We start from the raw sequence: 18,579 nt of genomic DNA, 5'->3' as shown, positions 1-18,579 counted from the left end.
GTTGTTAGATTTATTAAATCAGTAATTTTCAACCACGTTAATTACCTCTGGGACCACCCATCCATATCTCATTTGCAACCATAAACAAATCTCACCAAAACACATGGAAAGGATGGAAGTGCTCCTAATGAGACATGAGATCCCAAAAATGGAATGACTAGTTCAGGGAGAAATAAAAATTAGAGACACATTCTGCTTATCAACCTGAATACAACAGTAAAGCAGACAGCCCGTCAGTCTGCTGCTCTGCTTGCTGGCCACCGCTCACAGGACAGGAGCAATGTGGCAAACCCATTTACACAAACTCTGGTACTCACTACATAAAAACAAGTCCCTATCTCTTTCTGTCACATGATTTATGTGGCAAAGTTCCGATTTTGTGAACTAGAGAAAAGTATCAAAGCTGTGTCACTGTTAACTAAATTACAATCATTCAAGGTTGTAAATGGCAGTGGGACCTATTGTGTCAAGATTAAAATGTCTTACTTTAAAATCACTACATTAACAATTCCTTTGGACCTACAGTACAGTTGTCTTCACCCACTCCATTCTCCTGCTTGCTTTTATAACTGGAAAGGAATAAATTTTCTATTTGAGTCAAGAATTCTTCAGCGATGAAGCGATTTGTCACTTTGCTCAGAGTTTTCCTCAGACACTCCAAAAGCTAGTTGAAAAGAAAAGTTTTACATTTAAACACACGAAAAATATAAGGTTTATATTATTATCCTTATTTAATGATAAATCTCACATTTTCTAATGCTCAAATGAGAAACATTCTTCTTACATATGGCTGACGATAAACTTGTGCACAGTAACCGTGCAGCAGGAGTATAGGAAGCCACTGTTGACTGCTTAGGTTAGTTCCTTTATTATTTACATAAGGAAACACACTTGATATTGTATGTGCATATGTGATGCTTTCTACTTTGGACAAATTTGTGACTGTGCTCCTTTTTTTTTTAATCCTCATCTGAGGATACGTTTTTATTGGTATTTAAAGAGAGGTAAAGAGAGAGAGAGTTTTTTTTTAATCCTCATCTGAGGATATGTTTTTATTGGTATTTAAAGAGAGGTAGAGAGAGAGAGAAAAACATAGATTTAAGAGAGAAACATCAACCAGCTGCCTCCGACACGTGCTCCAAGAGGGGACTGAACCCGCAACCTAGGTATATGCCCTGACCAGGAACAGAACCTGCAACCTCTTGTGCACAGGATGATGCTACAACCAACTGAGAGCCACCCAGCCAGGGCCTGTGCTCCTTTTCTTAGTAGCTACATTACAAAACAAAATATCCAGTCTGGCCCATGTGGCTCAGTTGGTTGAGCGCTGCCCCACGCAGCAGGAGGCTGCTGGCTTGATTCCCAATCTGGGCACATGCCCAGGAGGCAGCCAATGGATCAATGTTTCTCTCTCTCTTTCTCCCTCTCTCTGAAATCAATAAAAATAATTTTCTTAAAAAACTCAGATAAGATTAAAAAAAATCTATGTAAATACAAACACAGGACTCTACCATTTCAAAATTAGGATGCTGCAGTCTATTTCCTGGGAAAGGTGCATATTAATCTTACAACAAAGGACAGATAAAGTGGTTATAATAGAAGGGGGTAAAAATATAAAAGAAACAGCATGTTTACATTTTCTATTTCCAAACTGCTACCAAAAAAAGAGAGAGAGAGAGAAATGTTGCCACTCTACTGGTCTTAATCCATTACACTCATAAACAAACTTAGAAGTGAAATAAAAGAATTCAGGACTCTTATATCCTACCAGGAAGTTAAGTAAGATGACCATTTAAATTTAATTGTTAGATTTATAATACCATTCTTTAAAATGATCAATTGTTAAAGCTAAATGGAAACATGGTGCTTTTGAATTTAATAAAATGAGAAAAATGTTCTCTATTGTGTACAATAATATGCTAAGAAATTTATCAGCTAACACTGACAAATTTATTCTAAAATAGTATTATTTCTATATGCAAGTGTGGGCAACAAAACATATTACTAATTATCTCCTAGAAATTAATTTTAAAAAGAAAAAAAGCAATAAAAGAAACAGAAAATGTATCCACAAAGCATTAGGCATCATGGGAAAACACATTGAGATAAATAGCTTTAGAATCCTCAAACAAAAGAGCCAATTAAAATGAAGGCAGCTTACTTTCTGCAAACAAGTCAGGTCAGAATCCCGGCGAAAAATTTTATCCATAGGGACACTGCTGTTGTAAAAAACAGGAAAACAGAGTGATGAAACAAGTACTATAAACTAATCAGTTCTGCAATAAACTATCCCTGATGCCATACATCACAATTTTACATTTAACTTGGGTTTTCTCTAAAACATAATTTAATGAGAAATGCTGCAGATATGCAACCATCTCAAATCACAGCACATACCTATGGGAGAGCCTGTATTTTTCTATTATCCATCTTGTCTTTTCAAACACTAATCCCCACTGAGGTTCTTCTAACATCTGCTGTACTTCGAATTTATAAGGTACACCTAGAAAAGCAGAAAGAAGCACATTTTAATCAACTATTTCTTAAATCTCCAATTTCCTTTTCCCTATTTATATATTTATATTTTATTTTATCTTTTCTGATAGCGCATTGGACTTCTTCCAATCTCCTTTTAATTACTTAAAATCCCTTCACTGTTTTCACAACCATAGCTTTGCAGACCAGCTGAACAGCACTTCAATATAGTGAGCCGCCATTAAATATTTACTGCCTTGCTGAACTTAGTTCACCAAGCATATTAATGCCAAGCAATTAATAATAATAATAAAGAAAAGTAAAGTGCTATTTGCATGACAATTCTATGCAAGGAATTGTGAGAGGTAAAATGATCACATAATTTATTACTTAAGAGACTTTTTGAGTGAAAGGGGGCATTACTAAGAATTGAGCCAGAATGACAATAGTCTTAAACTGAGCCTAATCTAAGCAAACCAAGACATATACCATTCTAGTGGTTTTTTTAAAATACAGGTTATATTAAGGTTTACAACAATGTTATAAGGTAGGTACCATTATTCCTATTTAATAGATAAGAAAACTGAGGCTGACAAAGGTTAAACAACCTGTTCAGACTAGTAAAGTGGAAGAAATTGCACTGAGCAACAGAGAGATTAAATAACATGTTCATGGACATATATAACCAGTAAGAGGTAGAGCCAGAATTTGAGCCCAGGCATTCTATCTCAAGCTTATGTTCTTAACCCTTCCATTTATACTGCCTCTCAACTGGGTTTTTGACATCATAAGGCTTTTCAAGTAAATAAAAGCCAGCAAATCAGAAGACATTAGAAAAAAAAATATGACTATACTTCCCCCATTTTTTTTCCATGTGTATGGAAGGAGGGAACAGCGGACTTGATGATAATTATCTTTTTTTCATTCCTCAATTCTCCTCCATTACATTTCTCACCTCCAAAAATTTAAGAAGAGTGACTCCTTTAAGCAAACTCCCTTTGGTGATCATCATTCACTTGATATGCATTGATTACCTACTAAGCGCAGACAATGGCTATAATTATAACTATCTATTGAAGACCCTAGTATTTGCTAAGCACTTTACACACATTATTGACAACTTTTACAACTCCCTATAAGCAAGGTAATAATCCACTAAAAACCAGAAGAAAACTAATCACTAAGTATATATCCTGCTTATTAGAAGTACAGAAAATGCTTAACCAGTAGAGACATTTAAAAATAGAATTTGGATATATGAGAGAGAGAGAGAGAGAGAGAGAGAAATATAGACAGAGAGAGAGAGAGAAATATAGACAGAGAGAGGGGATCCCTATAAGCAAGGTAATAATCCACTAAAAACCAGAAGAAAACTAATCACTAAGTATATATCCTGCTTATTAGAAGTACAGAAAATGCTTAACCAGTAGAGACATTTAAAAATAGAATTTGGATATATGAGAGAGAGAGAGAGAGAGAGAGAGAAATAGAGAGAGAGAGAGAGAGAGAAATATAGACAGAGAGAGGGGGAAAGAAGGAAGAAGGGAGAAAGAGCCAGTAAAAGTACTAAAATATAAGGTATCCCATGGCTTCTAGAAATTCTTAATTCTTGAACCAGAAGATTTCCAAGAGGAGCAAAGTAAAGGACCTAAGATTACAACCTAATAAGCAGTGTTAATAATGGCCAAGCCATTTAAGAAGCAGTTCTGTCCAACAGAACTTTCCACTAATGTTGAATGCTTGGGCACTGTCTTATGTGAACATCCAGCACTGTTCCCTCTAATCCTTTCAAGTGATTCTCTCTCCCATCTGCTGTAGTTTCTTCACATGCTTATGCTTGTCCATTTCTTGGTAAGTACTAAATTTGTACCTTCTACAATCTATGTGATCTTCTGATCTCTGGCCCTCTGTCCTGTAAATTTAGCTGCCTTGGTCTCACCTCCATCACCTCAACTCAGAGTCAGCCTAGCTCTGGGTGGGTTTCTCCTCCTTGTGCCATGCCTGGAAATTCTTCCAAGTTAGTAAGTTTGATTAATTTGGGGCTCACTATTTTGTCCAGTTTTGGGTCATTTAATTCTAATTAATTTAAATAGTTCTATGTGGCCAGTAGCTACTGTATTGAGCAGCATCAGAGTAGAGGTTCACTCCCAAAATCCAGATTGTGAGATTAAGAAGTTATCTAAATTGAGAACAAATTAACTGTGATTCTTCCTTTTTAACGTGTTGTACAATTCTACTGGCTAAAGAATGATGTATATATGTGCTATGTGCATTTTGAACCGAAGTTAATGTCAATACTATTCATTCTACAAAAATCTACAGAGTGGGGGTCATTTCCCAGGTGCAAGGCACCTAGTTTCACATAATTGTAAATTCTTTGATTTGTAGAATTCTAAGAAGTAAAGATAGAAATAGGGTGAAGTTGTTTTTGTTGAAAACTTACGATAAGAGCCATCTGGGCTAATTTCATCACTTATAACCAGACAGGTAATCTGGGAATATGGTAAAGGATTGTTTCGATTATAGGGACTAACAATCATTCCAATGAACTTGGCACCACCTCTGGAGAAGTAACTCTACAATGAAAGGTAAAGTACAATTAGTTTGAACTACATAAATTTAAAAGTCAGTATTTATCCATACCAACATTTTAAACAAAAAGGTGTGTTAAAAATTCAGATCCAAAGAGCAACTAAATGAAATGTCTTTTATAGTCATTCCACACTAAAGTTTTCAGGCCAAATGTGTTCAGCCCAACCTTAAAAAAAAATCTTTATTTGCCATGAATATATTTACTAATTATATTCACAACCCATCAGCTATATTCTTTCTCAATATGGTAATAATTTACAAATAGCTGCCTATAGTAAAAGCATAAAATTGCAAAATAAAATAAAACTTTGTATTTCTCAGAGATGCAAAATATATGTTTCTGATTATTTCAATTATTCCCAGTCCCTGTCCTCATTGTTCCCATCAATTTTTAAAGGCTCTGGGGGCAGAGCCTCGTCTCACTGAGCAAATGCAGGAAGTCAGCCGGTTTGGAGACCCTGAATCCATTTCTTTTCGATGTACTAGTAAAACAAAATCTGCCAGTGGAGGCAGGTGGCAGAAGCCAAAAGAAAAATAAAGGTACTTTGTAATCTAAGCCACAGAAGGCGAGGGGAGGTGGGGCGTTCTCCACATAAGACCCTCACCCCAATGCAGTGGGACTCCACCAAGGTTACCAGCTGGGAGTGACTCAGGGACAAAGAGAGCAGCCGCCCAGAGGCACAGGTGCAATGACAGGACCTCTGTCCCCTGGGGGTAGAGGAGAAGGGATGGGGGGAAGGGGGAAGCCCATCAGAGCAAATGGCCACAGGGTGAGGGGCCGCTTACCCAGAGGTCATAGGTAAAAGAGACATAGGATGTGGGCTACCAGAGAGTTCCAATTTTAGCTCTGCCCTTTTACTGCCAGCTGCCCTCGAGGAAGTCACTCACCCTCTCTGGGCTGCAGTAGCCTCACCTGTACAATGGGCCACAGCTGCTCCTCACAGAGGAGTGTGGGGTGATTGTGTGTGTGCCCCATTTGCCCTGAGGGCTTCCCACTCACTAGTCAGCACCCCCGCCTCACCACCCTTCCCTCCCGCAGCCTTCCAGAGACTGCACAGGCCACTCTGGACCTCTTGCATGGACCCTAGACGGGCCACTGCTCTCCTCTCTCCTTTTCAATACCAGTTGTCACAGTCCCAGCAGAAAGAAAAAAAGACAGTACACACAAACGATTTTCTGGAAGTACTTTGGCAAAGGCACTGTTGACAGGTGGGAGAGCAGGGCCAGACAGCCAACCAGGGAGATGGCACCCTGGAAACAGAGACCATCCAAGGTCTCAAGGGGGTGGGGCCACATGATGAGCCAGAAGAGGGCACTTGATCAGGGGGGCGAGGGCATGTGATTAGCCATAAGTTGATCCAATTAAATCAAATTTAGTTAATTGGATCAAAGTTAGTTGACTAGTACACTGCTCTAAGAAAAAAAAAAATTTAAGGCTCTGGGAATAATTATCACTGTTACTTTGATGGCTTGTCTGTATTAAACAAAATAGCTCATTTCCCAAAATTTAAATAAACATGTATTACTCTTGTAATCAGAAAAAAATGCAAGTTATTTAAATACTCCAGATGTAAAGTACATCAGAAACGCAATACTTCGCTAGGAACCTTAAAAGTACATTTATGTACTAGAAAGCAATGAGGGGGAGAATCTGCAATCATTTACAGAATGCATACACATAAGACCCATAACACACCTGGTATTTGGCTTGGGTATCAATATCTCGTAGGGAAGGGTTGGGATCAAAGGCAGGATGAGAATGGTACCAGCCAATAACACTGTAGCCTCTGACAGCCAAGGCTTCCGAGGCCTGTGTTTGTGAAACAGGGTCCATCTCACACTGCAGTCCTGTACTCAGACTGTTACATGGTTCTGCTGCACAGACCTAAAAAGGATTAAAACTTGTATGATTACACTGAAATTCTGTTAATTCTACTACCTACATGTTTTAGTTCTTTCACACATAGACACAGAAACATTTTAAAGCCAAGCCTTTTATTTGATTACAATCATAGGCAGCCTTTAACCTGCAAATGAATTATACTCCAGAAATGTGACTGTATGCTAGGACCTCAGAATCCACTTTCTATTAAACAAGGTCATAATAATTGTTAATTTTCAGGTCAGCCCATGTAATACCTGTACCAACATACTCTTTCAGTGACCCCTATTATTTATGATAATAATTTCAACAGAATGATGCACACCAAGTTTCAACTATAAGGTTCCACATGCTTCCTGGCCTCGTAGGGATTATAGCTTTTTATTGGTGAAGGCAATGAGGAACTAAGGCCTGGCAGAGTGTTCCCTCTTTCTCAGTGGTAAAGGAACATAAACAGGGACTCAATAGGTGGAATGTTAAGTCACTTTTGGGAATACATAACTTTCTACATTTGTATGTTCTCATTCACATCATATGTGAAGTCACCGAAATCTATAAAAATATTTGGTATGGCAGTAGGACAAAATCTTTTAAAGTCTTTAAAATTGAGAACTTACTTCGACTATCTTATCAATTTCTGAGTATCTTCCTCCTAAGAGACCAATCACTTCTGCCATAGACACATGAGCATGCTGAAAGAAATACAAGACAGACTTAGCCCAAACAAACCACCGGACAAAAATGTCAGAATAAAACTCACTTATGCATTTCTAATATAAAGTAGTATGCTAGAGGAACTAGATGCTGGGTTCAGAGCACAGAGACTTAGATTTCAGATCTATCTGCACTGCAGTCTGCAAAGCTTTGAACCAAGCATTCAAACACTCCATGATGTTACTTTTTCACTTACAAAATAAAGATACCATTTGCTCTCCCTATTTAGGAAAGATATAAGGATACAAAGTAAAAAGTTACTCTGGAACATCCTACAGGAAAAGACCATAAACAAACACACAACTATGGAGTCTCAGTAGTTTAGTACAAAGCAACTCCAAAATCTGAGTATTGTTTTGTTGTAGTTATCTAGAAGGCAGCAGACAAAGGATACTAGGAAATGAAAAAAGGGTTAATGATGATAAACAGTCTGCAAAAACTCACATTAATTTATTTTCTCTAAAATATGGAAACATGCAATTGTTTGGCTTTTCTCCAAAAGAAAAGACTTATTTTTAGATTCCTTGTAAAAGAGGATAGTTAAGATCCAAAATACAGGTCTTCCATACTCTCTCTTATGCCTGCAATAAAAATACACAAGAATACAAATCAGAATAACTAAGTAAACACAATAGATTATCCTTACCAAATCCATTATTAAAAGTGCTTCTGAAGCCACTTTCACCTGAAATGGCTCCTGAAATATAAAAAACACACAACAAAAATGGGGAAGCATAAAAATAGAGATCTGTTCTCGCTCCCTGGAATGTCCACCCTCTTTTCCTTTACCTATCACCTATCATACCAAGGTCTCACTACCAAAGCTCAGTGAGAACCAAACTTCAACAACAATTTACCATTTAAAACCCTTTCATTTTCCATCTGTAGTACTCATCTAACCTTTAATATACCCGGCCTTGCCCACTATTATTTTTATACATATATATGCCTTGCACACACTGAAGAAGTACTTCATGTCTGACGGGAGGGCATTATGTATGGTCATTCAGTGATGCATAAGTAGTACCTGCTTTTCTTCACTGAAAAAATTACAAGGTATCAGTTGGAAGGGATCAAATGAGCTGAAAAAGAAGAAAAACATTTATTTCTAATATAATCTCAACAAGATTAGGAAAATAACATTTACAAATTTGAAAATGTGTATCATAAATTAAAACCTACTGTCTAAGAGAGAAAAATATTAAACAAGGAAATTTTCTTAAAATGTTCCATACAACCCTTCTGAAAGCAGCACTGCTCTTTTGGACTTGATTTTTAAAAAGGCGGGGGGCGGAGGGAATGACAGGACTTATGGGAGAAAGTAATTCTGTTATCCTAATTTCTTTAAATATCCAAAGAAGAGAAGAGAACATTAAAAATGTTCAGATATGTATCCTACACTAAAAGCAGATTTCAAAAACTTCAATGAAGACTTAACCAATTTCCTGACATGAGACCTGAAAGAAATGTCAACAAAGATGGAAGTTTCTCAAAAACATTTCTGTCCGTATAATAATATGGTCAGCATAGAGTAGGGACTCAATATTTGTTGAATGAATAAATGACAAACAGTTCTGCTAAAGAAATGAATATATACAGAAAGTTCTATAATAAACTAATACTTTAAAATGAAAAAGTGCAAAAAAAAAGATGGGAAGAGGGGCATCTAAGCAAGTCCAGATACAAAGGCATATGTTAACCAATCGAAGAGAAATGATAGAAAGGCTTTGGCCAGTAAAGAATTGAGATCTGAGAAATATATTAAGAATAAAAAGGTTTTGCTCTAGCTGGTTTGGCTTAGTGGACAGAGCACTGGACTGCAGGATCCCGGGTTCGATTCCAGTTAAGGGCACATGCCTGGGTTGTGGGTTCGATCCCCAGTGGGGGCATGCAGGAGGCAGCCAATCAATGGTTCTCTCTCATCACTGATGTTTCTATTCTCTCTCCCTCTACCCATTTCCTCTCTGAAATGAACAAAAATATATTTTTTTAAAAATGAATGAAAAGTTTCTCTATGTTCAGATAAACAAACAAAGAATATGTTCATGTTAACACAACTTAAAAAGAGTGAAACTATTTTGTTCCTATTCTACCTGAGACTATTAGCTCCAGGAGAACACATACTGTACCTTGTTTGTTGAATACTGCATTCCAAGGGCCTAGAATAGTGCCTGACATATTGTAGGCATCCAAAAAACATTTATTGAAAAAAGAACAATTTTCAAATTAGAAAATGCTTTATGAACATGAATAAAAAGAAACTAAAGGCCAAGATAGATGAGAAAATAGCAAGAGCACATATGCATCCCAGAGCACTGAAGAACCATGATGTGAAATCACTGTCCATGTTTTTTGAGGAGTTGCAGAGAATGTGAAAATTATTGCAAGCCTTGGAATAGGCAATTATTGGTCTTATTTCAAAACACAAAATAAGCAGACTTTAGAAACAGAGGAATCAGATGTTGAATATTAGAAAAATTCTAGAAAAGATTTTTAAATAGCTGATTAGCGAGCCTTTAGCAAATGAAAAGGTGACTACTAAGGATAATAATGGGTTCGTGAAAATAAAAGTTGTGATAAGTAGACCTATATTCCATTTTTGATAGGAAGGATCTGCTATCATAACTTTTCTGCATAGATGAAGAAATATGGGTTAACTGTAGTACCTAACTGATTAAACAATAATTCTGAAGTTTATGTTTATCCCAGGGAAATATTTTAATCATGATCAATGGTGGAAAAAGCAAGCATACTGACATGTTGATGATTCAAAATTACAGAGGCTATTATAAGAAAAGTGGATCTGCCCTAGCCGGTTCGGCTTAGTAGGTAAAGCGTAGGCCAGCGGACTGAAGGGTCCCTAGTTCAATTCCAGTCCAGGGCAAATACCTGGGTTGCAGGCTCCATCCTGGCCCTGGTTGGGGCACCAGGGCCACATGCGAGAGGCAACCAATCGATGTCTCTTTCTCACATCAATGATTCTCTCTGTCTGTCTCTCCCCCTCCCTTCCACTCTCTCTAAAAATCAATGGAAAAATATCCTTGGGTGAGGATTAACAACAAAAAAGTGGATCTGGATTTAAAAATCCTGACAAACTGGAACAATGACTTGATAATCATAATAAATAGAAGTCTCACATTTAGATTGTCTAGATGAAAAGTTCTAGGTTATGGATGACTATATTTCTTACAGTTTATCTCATATAATTTATTCCCACAACTATAACTTGACATATACTGTAGTGTAATGGTCAGGAGTATGGATGCTTAAGCCTTAATGCCCGAGTTTAAATCATAGCCTCATCAGTAACAAGTATAAGCAAGTTACTCCAAATACTTTGTGCTTCTCAGTTTCCTTAGCTATAAAATGGGAATGATATTAACTACTGCATAGAGTCGGTATGAGGATTAAGTGAGTTAATGACGTTAAGTGCTTAAAACATAGTTAACAGTGTTAGCTATTACAGTTATTTTATAAATGAGGACCTAAGGCTTATAAAGGCTTTAAGTAATTTACCCAGGGACATTACTGGTAAGTATCAGGGCTCTTTCCTTCAAAAATGACCTAGTGGCATTCTTGGATGTTGTGTTTTCTTTGTTTTTTGTGGTGTTTTTTTTTTTTAGTAATTTTCACCAGTGGATTTTTCCATTGATTTTTAGAGAGAGTGAAAGTTAAGGAGGGAGGAGAGGAGAAGTGGAGGGAGGGAGGGAGAGAGGAGAGAGTGAGATGGAGAGAGGGAAAGGGAGAGGAGAAGAGAGAGAGAGACGATGTGAGAGAGACACATTGATTGGTTGTCTCCCACATGCACTCCAAGGACTGAGTGAACCTGACCCAAGTATGTGGCCTTGTGCCCTTGATTAACATTTGAACCCGTGACCCTTTGGTGCATGGGCCTATGGTCTAACCCAGCCGTGGGCAAACTACGGCCTGCGGGCTGGATCCGGTCCGTTTGAAATGAATAAAACTAAAAAAAAAAAAAGACCGTACCCTTTTATGTAATGATGTTTACTTTGAATTTATATTAGTTCACACAAACACTCCATCCATGCTTTTGTTCCGGCCCTCCAGTCCAGTTTAAGAACCCATTGTGGCCCTCGAGTCAAAAAGTTTGCCCACCCCTGGTAACCAGTTAGGTACACTGGCCAGGGCTTGAATGTCTTGTTTTAAAAGGGACACTGACAAAACTATAGTCCATTCAATGGGGCATCTGCACAAAGTGAGGGGTCTAGAAAATCAACACATGGAACTCACCTAGTGACCCTTAATGTTACAAGTTACAAATTTTAGATTATAAATGAACAAAAACTGCATTGCTAACAATTAGCACCAGCCAAAGAGAGAACCAGTTACTTCATGAGGTTATCTATTCATAATTTCTGAGTTAAATGACCATCTGTCATAAACAAGTTCCCTTTTCAAGATAGGTTACATTCACTGAACCTGAACAAATTTAAAACTTGTGCTCCAGGTGTCCCAAATTGATAAGCAATGAAATAAAAAATTTCAAAATTTTTACATGTATTTTTTCACTTAATGTGAACAATACAATGCAACTATTTCAAATATTTTTCTGTGCATTTTCTAATCATTTATGATAAGTTAAAGAATCACATTTATATACCTTTTTGTTGGTCTTTGCACTTTTGAAGATTTAATAGGTTTGCATTTTTCCTCTTCTCTTCTTCTTGCCAACTCCTCAGCAGAGAGGTGCTAAAATATAAAACACCAGTCGATCATGGATCCATTAACCATTGAGAGGTAGAATTAATAAAAATACTCCTTTAAAACCATATTTAAGGGCACGTGAGAACAAGACAAAGTTGACAGGTGTGTCTCCTTCTTGTTACTAATAAACAGAAATGCTGAATAATGTGGTTAAAAAAAATTGTTCCAAAATATATAGCCATACAAAACTTAAAATTTACTCCTTCTCTTGACTTACTGATTTTAATTAATGGTACCATGGGTCAAAAAACTCAGAATCACCTGAGGCTTTCTTCTTTCTTATTTCCCATTTCTAGTCAGCAAGTATTGAGTTTTCTTTCACAACTGAGAGACATCCCAGTGGTCATGATAAAGAGCTGATTCTGGAGGTAAAATGCCTGGATCTGCTACTTACTAGCTGGTTGACCCCAGGCAAATTCCTAAAGCTTTCTTTGTTTTAGTTTCCTCACACAGTATTTAAAATGGGAAAAACTACAGTAATAATAACTATGTCATGATGTTATTGTGAAGTTTAGTTAATGATTGTAAAATACTGACAATAGTGTCATACATGGTTAAGTCCTATATAAATAGAAGTGTTTCATTCCTTTTCTATTACCAACCTTACACTCTAGCCTCAATGAACTATGCACTTTTCCCCAGAACATTTCTAGTATTTTTCCACGTCTATACCTTTATTTGGGCTGCTCCCTCAGCCTGGAATGCCCTAACCTACATTCTACATTTTGAGATTCTCTAGCTTCATGCCACAGATGAAACATCACATCCTCTGTGAAAACTTACCAATCATATCATTTGAGAGGACCTTATACTTCTTGGGAACAATATTATGGAACTAACCACAGGCTTTTATCTTTTCTACTAATCTAAGTTACTTCTAGGCAGGAACCATGTATTATTACACATGATCTTAGCCAAAAGGCCGAGAAGCGATGGAAACACATGATTACTAATTGTTGTACCTAGAAGGTTAGGGGGAGGGAGCGAGTCAAAAAAAGAACAGACTAACATTTATCACCTTCATACACCTTATTTCATTTATTTCACTGAATTCTCACAACAATCGTTTGAGGGAGGTATTATCTACTTTCACATTTCCCATTTGTATAGAGTGGACTTTTTGGACACCTTTGACAATCCAACGTGGAGTCACTATCAGCCATGACAATTATGTCAAGTGTATGTCAAGTTTGAGGAGGGGTCTGGATGGACAAAACCACAAGTCTGGACACTTCGATAAGAACTCACTGATATGAAAGGGGAACCTCCACCCCTGGTGGGTAAGATCTCAGAGCTCTGATCACCCAACACTTAAGCTTGGCTGTACCACAGGTCTCGCTTAGAGCCCTGCCAGACTTCCATTTCACCAGATGTGTGCCATCACTGTAGCCGCCTAGCTCAAAACCGACACCCACCTCTCCATCTGGGGACACCACCAGAGGCTAGGACTTTGAAAAGGGTGCTCACTTTGCTAGTTTCTATAGCACAAGCTCCCCCTCTCTGTGTAATCTGTGTGTGACTCTACTGGGTTATTGGGCGGTCTCTCTAATAAACCTGGCTTTGTGGAAAGACACAAATGTGTGTGAATGGCTCCTTTTGGGGATGCTCCCTTGTTCATGACACCATTATACTACACTGGCTGTCCATAAACAAATTATATATGTAAAATGCGTGTGGGTGTATACATACACACATTCATTGCCTATTTTCTTTTTAGGACCATAGTTTTTATTAATAGAAATAATACTTCGATATTTGCATTATGTCTAATCCTTGGGACAATATTTTAATTGGGTATCAGAATATCATTCAGCAATGTTTACTGAAATGAACTGGGCATACCAACTTCCCGGCACCCTGGAAAATATTCTTGAGCTAGAGAGCAGAATGTAGAAATAGATAATCAAAGTTCTGAAAATGAGTCCAACTCCCAGTTAACTGCACCACCAAACCCTTCTACTTTGCTGTTTATTAGTAACTTCTAGACAAAACAACATGGAAATGAGACATATATATATATGTATGTTCTTAAAATATAATATTTGTGACATTAAGATATACAAATATGTACTGACAAAACAACTTTCACTAATGAGCCATTTGAAAAGGTCAAGGTTACCTCAAACGTCTGTCCTTCTAAGTCTTTTGCATCACACCAATTTCCCCATGGGTCTCGGACCCTACGCCTCCTTGTGCGCTGTGATGAGGTTAAAATAAAGCAAAAGGTAACAAGATTCACTTGGAGAAATCACAGCACATTTTAATTAAAAAAACAAAAATGATTTTCCAAAAAGCATTTTCTCCATTAATATATTGTAATCCCCGATCAGCAATGCCTGACTAAATTTCATTTTATTAATTTATGTTCAATAGTTAGCACTCTGCTCAGAAATAAAACAGTGATGATTTTCTGTATTCTGGGATTTTGTCTTTAATTTTCATTTCCTTTCACCATTTGGGAGCTAAAACACTCAAACGAAAAGTATTTTTAAGACTACCCTGGCAGATGTGGCTCAGTTGGCTGAGCATCATCCCATACACTCAAGAGTACCAGTTTGATTCCTGGTCAGGGCACACACCCAGGTTGTGGGTTGGGTTCGATCCCGAACGGGGTACATAGCGGGGCAACTGATCCATGTTTCCCTTTCACATCGATATTTCTCTCTTTTTCTCTCCCTTCTTCTCTCTCTAAAAAATCAATGAAAACATTTAAGAAATACAATTTTAAGACCAAAAAGAATCCCCAAGAAAATGACTATCTGTTCTATCACTGGTGGCAGAAAACTTGGGGAAAATATTGAAAATTAGAAGCAAAATAATCATATTTGTCTTAGAAAGGAAAAGATTGCTTAGTTAATACAAATGGTAAAAATTACAAAGTTGGATAACTGCATTACTAATATCCAGTTTTGCAAACTCCATGTAAAGCCTTTAAATGGACTAGCTTGCCAGAGGTCACTGTCTGACTAGCAACATCTCCAGCAACTATATTTGAAAACATCCTTTCTTACAGTAAATCTAGGTAGAACTGGTTTCAGCCCAAATACTCTAAGAAAGATACTCACTCTAGTATTTATTCTTTTTTATCTCACCTATTACCAATTTAACCTATTTATTTGTTCACAACCTGATTCTGCCTTTTAGGAGACTTGTTGGATTATTTTTTAAATAAAATTCATGACTTTTAAACTATTGTAAAACTCACTAACCTCAAGAATTAAAAAAGTAAAGGCTAAAATATTTTCGATAACTATTCCAAAAGGCTGAATCTTAGAGTAAGAATTTTAAACAAACAAAAAATAAATTAAAGAGAAAAAAAGTGCTTCACTGTACAGTGTAAATAAAATGTTAGATTTAGGAATCAAAGCAAGCAGTCTAAGGCCACTTTCGCAAAACATTACACTTAAACGTTGCCATTGAAATTTGAGGATTTTTGTTTGTTTTTGTCTTATATACTATGTGAAATTGAATGGAAAGAGTAAAGTGAATGGCAAGGTAAAATACAAGAGAAAACATGTTCTTCCACTAAATGGCCACTTGTCAAGCAGTTGAAGAGCAGACATACCTTACTTAACAGGGTAAAGAGTGATTTGGAGAGATCATTTAGTGAGAGAGGTGACTGCTTACCATGGATTGCAGACGCTGGGCAAGTTGGTATGCTTCTACTGTATCTTTTCTGTCTCTGATTCGTACTTTATCAACTGGTTGTGGCCTGTTATATACAGCCTGTTCTATTGGAATTTAGGGAAAACAAAACAATCTATTTTTTCATTTGTTAAAAAGGAGGACACGTCTACACTGACTATATATTGTAAGCCAATTTCCAAGTTTCTTTATACCAGAGCTTCAATGTTTCTATCCTACTCCGCAATCATATTTTATGTGCCACTTAGTTCTCACATAAAAGTAATACTATAGTTTATTATAAGGAAATCTCAATAAAATGTGATACTTAGGAAATGAGTAATTTGTTTAACTTTTTTTATTAAGTCCACTTTGCTAACTTAGGAAGTCTAATACAGAAAACATGATTTCATTTTTCTTTCAGTGGCTGAGGAAACTATGACACCTTAGTTTTCCTGAAAAGCCAGTCCTAATAGTGCGTTGGGCAAACAAAGACACTAAAACAAAGACCTCAGGGCAAACTGTAAATTCTATCTACCTCTATATAAAACAAAACCATCTGACGGGATGTTTTCTGGTTAGTTATCTTTCCAAAGACAGACTACAGAACACTCTTCGCAAACCATGGGTTGCAAGGTTCTAATTACTTTATCACTTTGCAACTATGGTATTATCTTTCTTCAAAAAGTTTATGTCATGTTCATAAAGGGGTAGAACACATTTAAAAATATACATATTCATTAACTCTTATATTTGAGAAAAAGTAGGATGAAAAAACTTTCTTCCATGAAAAATATTTTGGCACTTTTATTACACTTAAGTGTATAGGCTCATAAATTATTTCTCTTATTTAAACACTGCTAGACAGTATTTCTGGCATGAATACAATATTTGCAAATTAAATGGTCTATTATTAGACTTTTCATAAAATAATTTTACTTTTACTTGACAAAGAACTGCCAATTATTTCTACTACTTAGACTGCATATATTTCCTTTAAAAATTATTCCACCAATTTTCACTGTAGGTCAAAGGAAAATATAGTTTAATCAACAGAAATCTGTTTATTAAAATCCCAATACATTTATTCCAAAATGTTATAGAATCTCTCTAAATCCACCTGAATTCTAACCATCAAAGAAATTAATGGGTGCCGTAAGATAAAAATGTCAAGTAAAAGATGTTGTTGGGTTTTTATGTTTACCACATCCAAAATTGATTGCTCCTATCAATTCGAGGTATGTATGAATCCGTCCAATACAATTAACATCCCCACAGTTCTTCAGGCCAGGACGTACTGAGGTCTTATTTAAGTATTTCGGTTTGCATATCTCCCTAATTAAGAGATGGAAGTACAATTATTTGGGGTAAATAAAAACATGCATATCTCCCTAATTAAGAGATGGAAGTACAATTATTTTGGGTAGAAACATGAAAAAAAGATTTCTGGGAAAAACTTTTAATATTTGAAATATCTTAAAAAATTTACCCCCTCTCAATATGTAAATGTGTAGTAAATACAATAATACATTATACCCAAGTGTACTTTTTCCTGAGATAAAATAAATGATACAATAATTTAATAGTGTGATTTTTATAAGTATTACTTCTTTCCCAATATTAAATTCAATAGCTGCCAGTTATCCTAGGACTTTTAAGTTAGAAGCTCATTTATCTATAGATCCAAATTTAAGTCTGAATTCTTGACTAAAAAGGGCACTTAATTTTATATGTTTTTAATCATTATGCCAATACTTATGAAGTGATTACTCTCAGTGGAAAACAGAAATTATAGGGGATCCCAAAAGAATCATGAAATGCCCAAAAATTATGAAAGAAATGAAAGGTTTATATAATAAAACATATATTTACTGAACATATTTAATGTACCATGCTAGATGGTACAATATAAAGTGTAAGAGTAATAGAAAACTTAATACTAGCAGTAAATATTTACTAAGTCCTTATGCCAGATGTTGTACCTTAATCCTCACCAACAACTCTATAAGATATAGATTTTTTAATTCTCATTTTAGAGATGAGAAACAAAAAGGCCAGAGAAATTAAAGCACTTACTTTAAGTGACAGGATGCAAACAGACATTACAAACCAAGTATTCAGATAAATCATTTAACATAGGTATTTCTTATTCAATCTTTATTTTATCCTACAAATATTTATTTTATTTTGTATCCTCTGAATCAGGCATTGTTCTGGGCACTAAGGATACAAAGATGAATAATATCAATTTCCTGACCTTACTTTAACACTTCCTGACAACACTTTAACTAGCTTCATGAACTACTTTAATGGGGAGACAGTCAAATAAATTAATGAATAATATCTATTGTACTGTCAGGTGGCAATGAGTGCTAGGAAGAAAAAAGGATACAGTGAGACAAATAGGCATAGACTATTTTAGATAGGGTATTTGGGGAAGACCTCTCTAAGCAAAAACCATATTTGAAATCATAAATCCTGTAACATTTCAGGAATGGTAAAAAGTAGTTTGAGACGTGGGTTTTAAAGTTCCATTGAAAAGTTGAGATTTTGAATGTTTTAAAAGA

At 36.1% G+C, this 18,579-nt stretch overlaps 1 protein-coding gene across 3 annotated transcripts in view; it reads right to left on the bottom strand.

Moving 5' to 3' along the window:
- Positions 1 to 6: 6 nt before the first annotated feature.
- The window catches only part of MYSM1 (Myb-like, SWIRM and MPN domains 1), a 36,920-nt gene continuing 18,347 nt past the window's right edge, over positions 7 to 18,579 (bottom strand). For 2 of the 3 annotated variants that reach the window (XM_005869844.1, XM_014542561.1), the window contains 12 exons: positions 17,217 to 17,347; positions 16,016 to 16,119; positions 14,508 to 14,585; positions 12,285 to 12,373; positions 8,691 to 8,745; positions 8,310 to 8,360; positions 7,567 to 7,641; positions 6,764 to 6,952; positions 4,919 to 5,051; positions 2,398 to 2,503; positions 2,162 to 2,219; positions 7 to 664 (listed from right to left, as the gene is read on the bottom strand). In XM_005869844.1, coding sequence (XP_005869906.1) covers positions 497 to 664; positions 2,162 to 2,219; positions 2,398 to 2,503; positions 4,919 to 5,051; positions 6,764 to 6,952; positions 7,567 to 7,641; positions 8,310 to 8,360; positions 8,691 to 8,745; positions 12,285 to 12,373; positions 14,508 to 14,585; positions 16,016 to 16,119; positions 17,217 to 17,347 — 1,237 coding nt within the window. In that variant the 3' untranslated portion in view covers positions 7 to 496. The remainder of the gene's footprint in view (positions 665 to 2,161; positions 2,220 to 2,397; positions 2,504 to 4,918; positions 5,052 to 6,763; positions 6,953 to 7,566; positions 7,642 to 8,309; positions 8,361 to 8,690; positions 8,746 to 12,284; positions 12,374 to 14,507; positions 14,586 to 16,015; positions 16,120 to 17,216; positions 17,348 to 18,579) is intronic. The other variant, XM_005869842.1, reaches the window with a different exon arrangement.

The sequence above is a fragment of the Myotis brandtii genome, unplaced genomic scaffold, assembly GCF_000412655.1.
Source record: "Myotis brandtii unplaced genomic scaffold, ASM41265v1 scaffold304, whole genome shotgun sequence".
Lineage (NCBI taxonomy): Eukaryota > Metazoa > Chordata > Mammalia > Chiroptera > Vespertilionidae > Myotis > Myotis brandtii.
The sequence above is the reverse complement of the archived record's forward strand: the minus strand, read 5'-3'. Positions and strand labels throughout refer to the sequence as shown.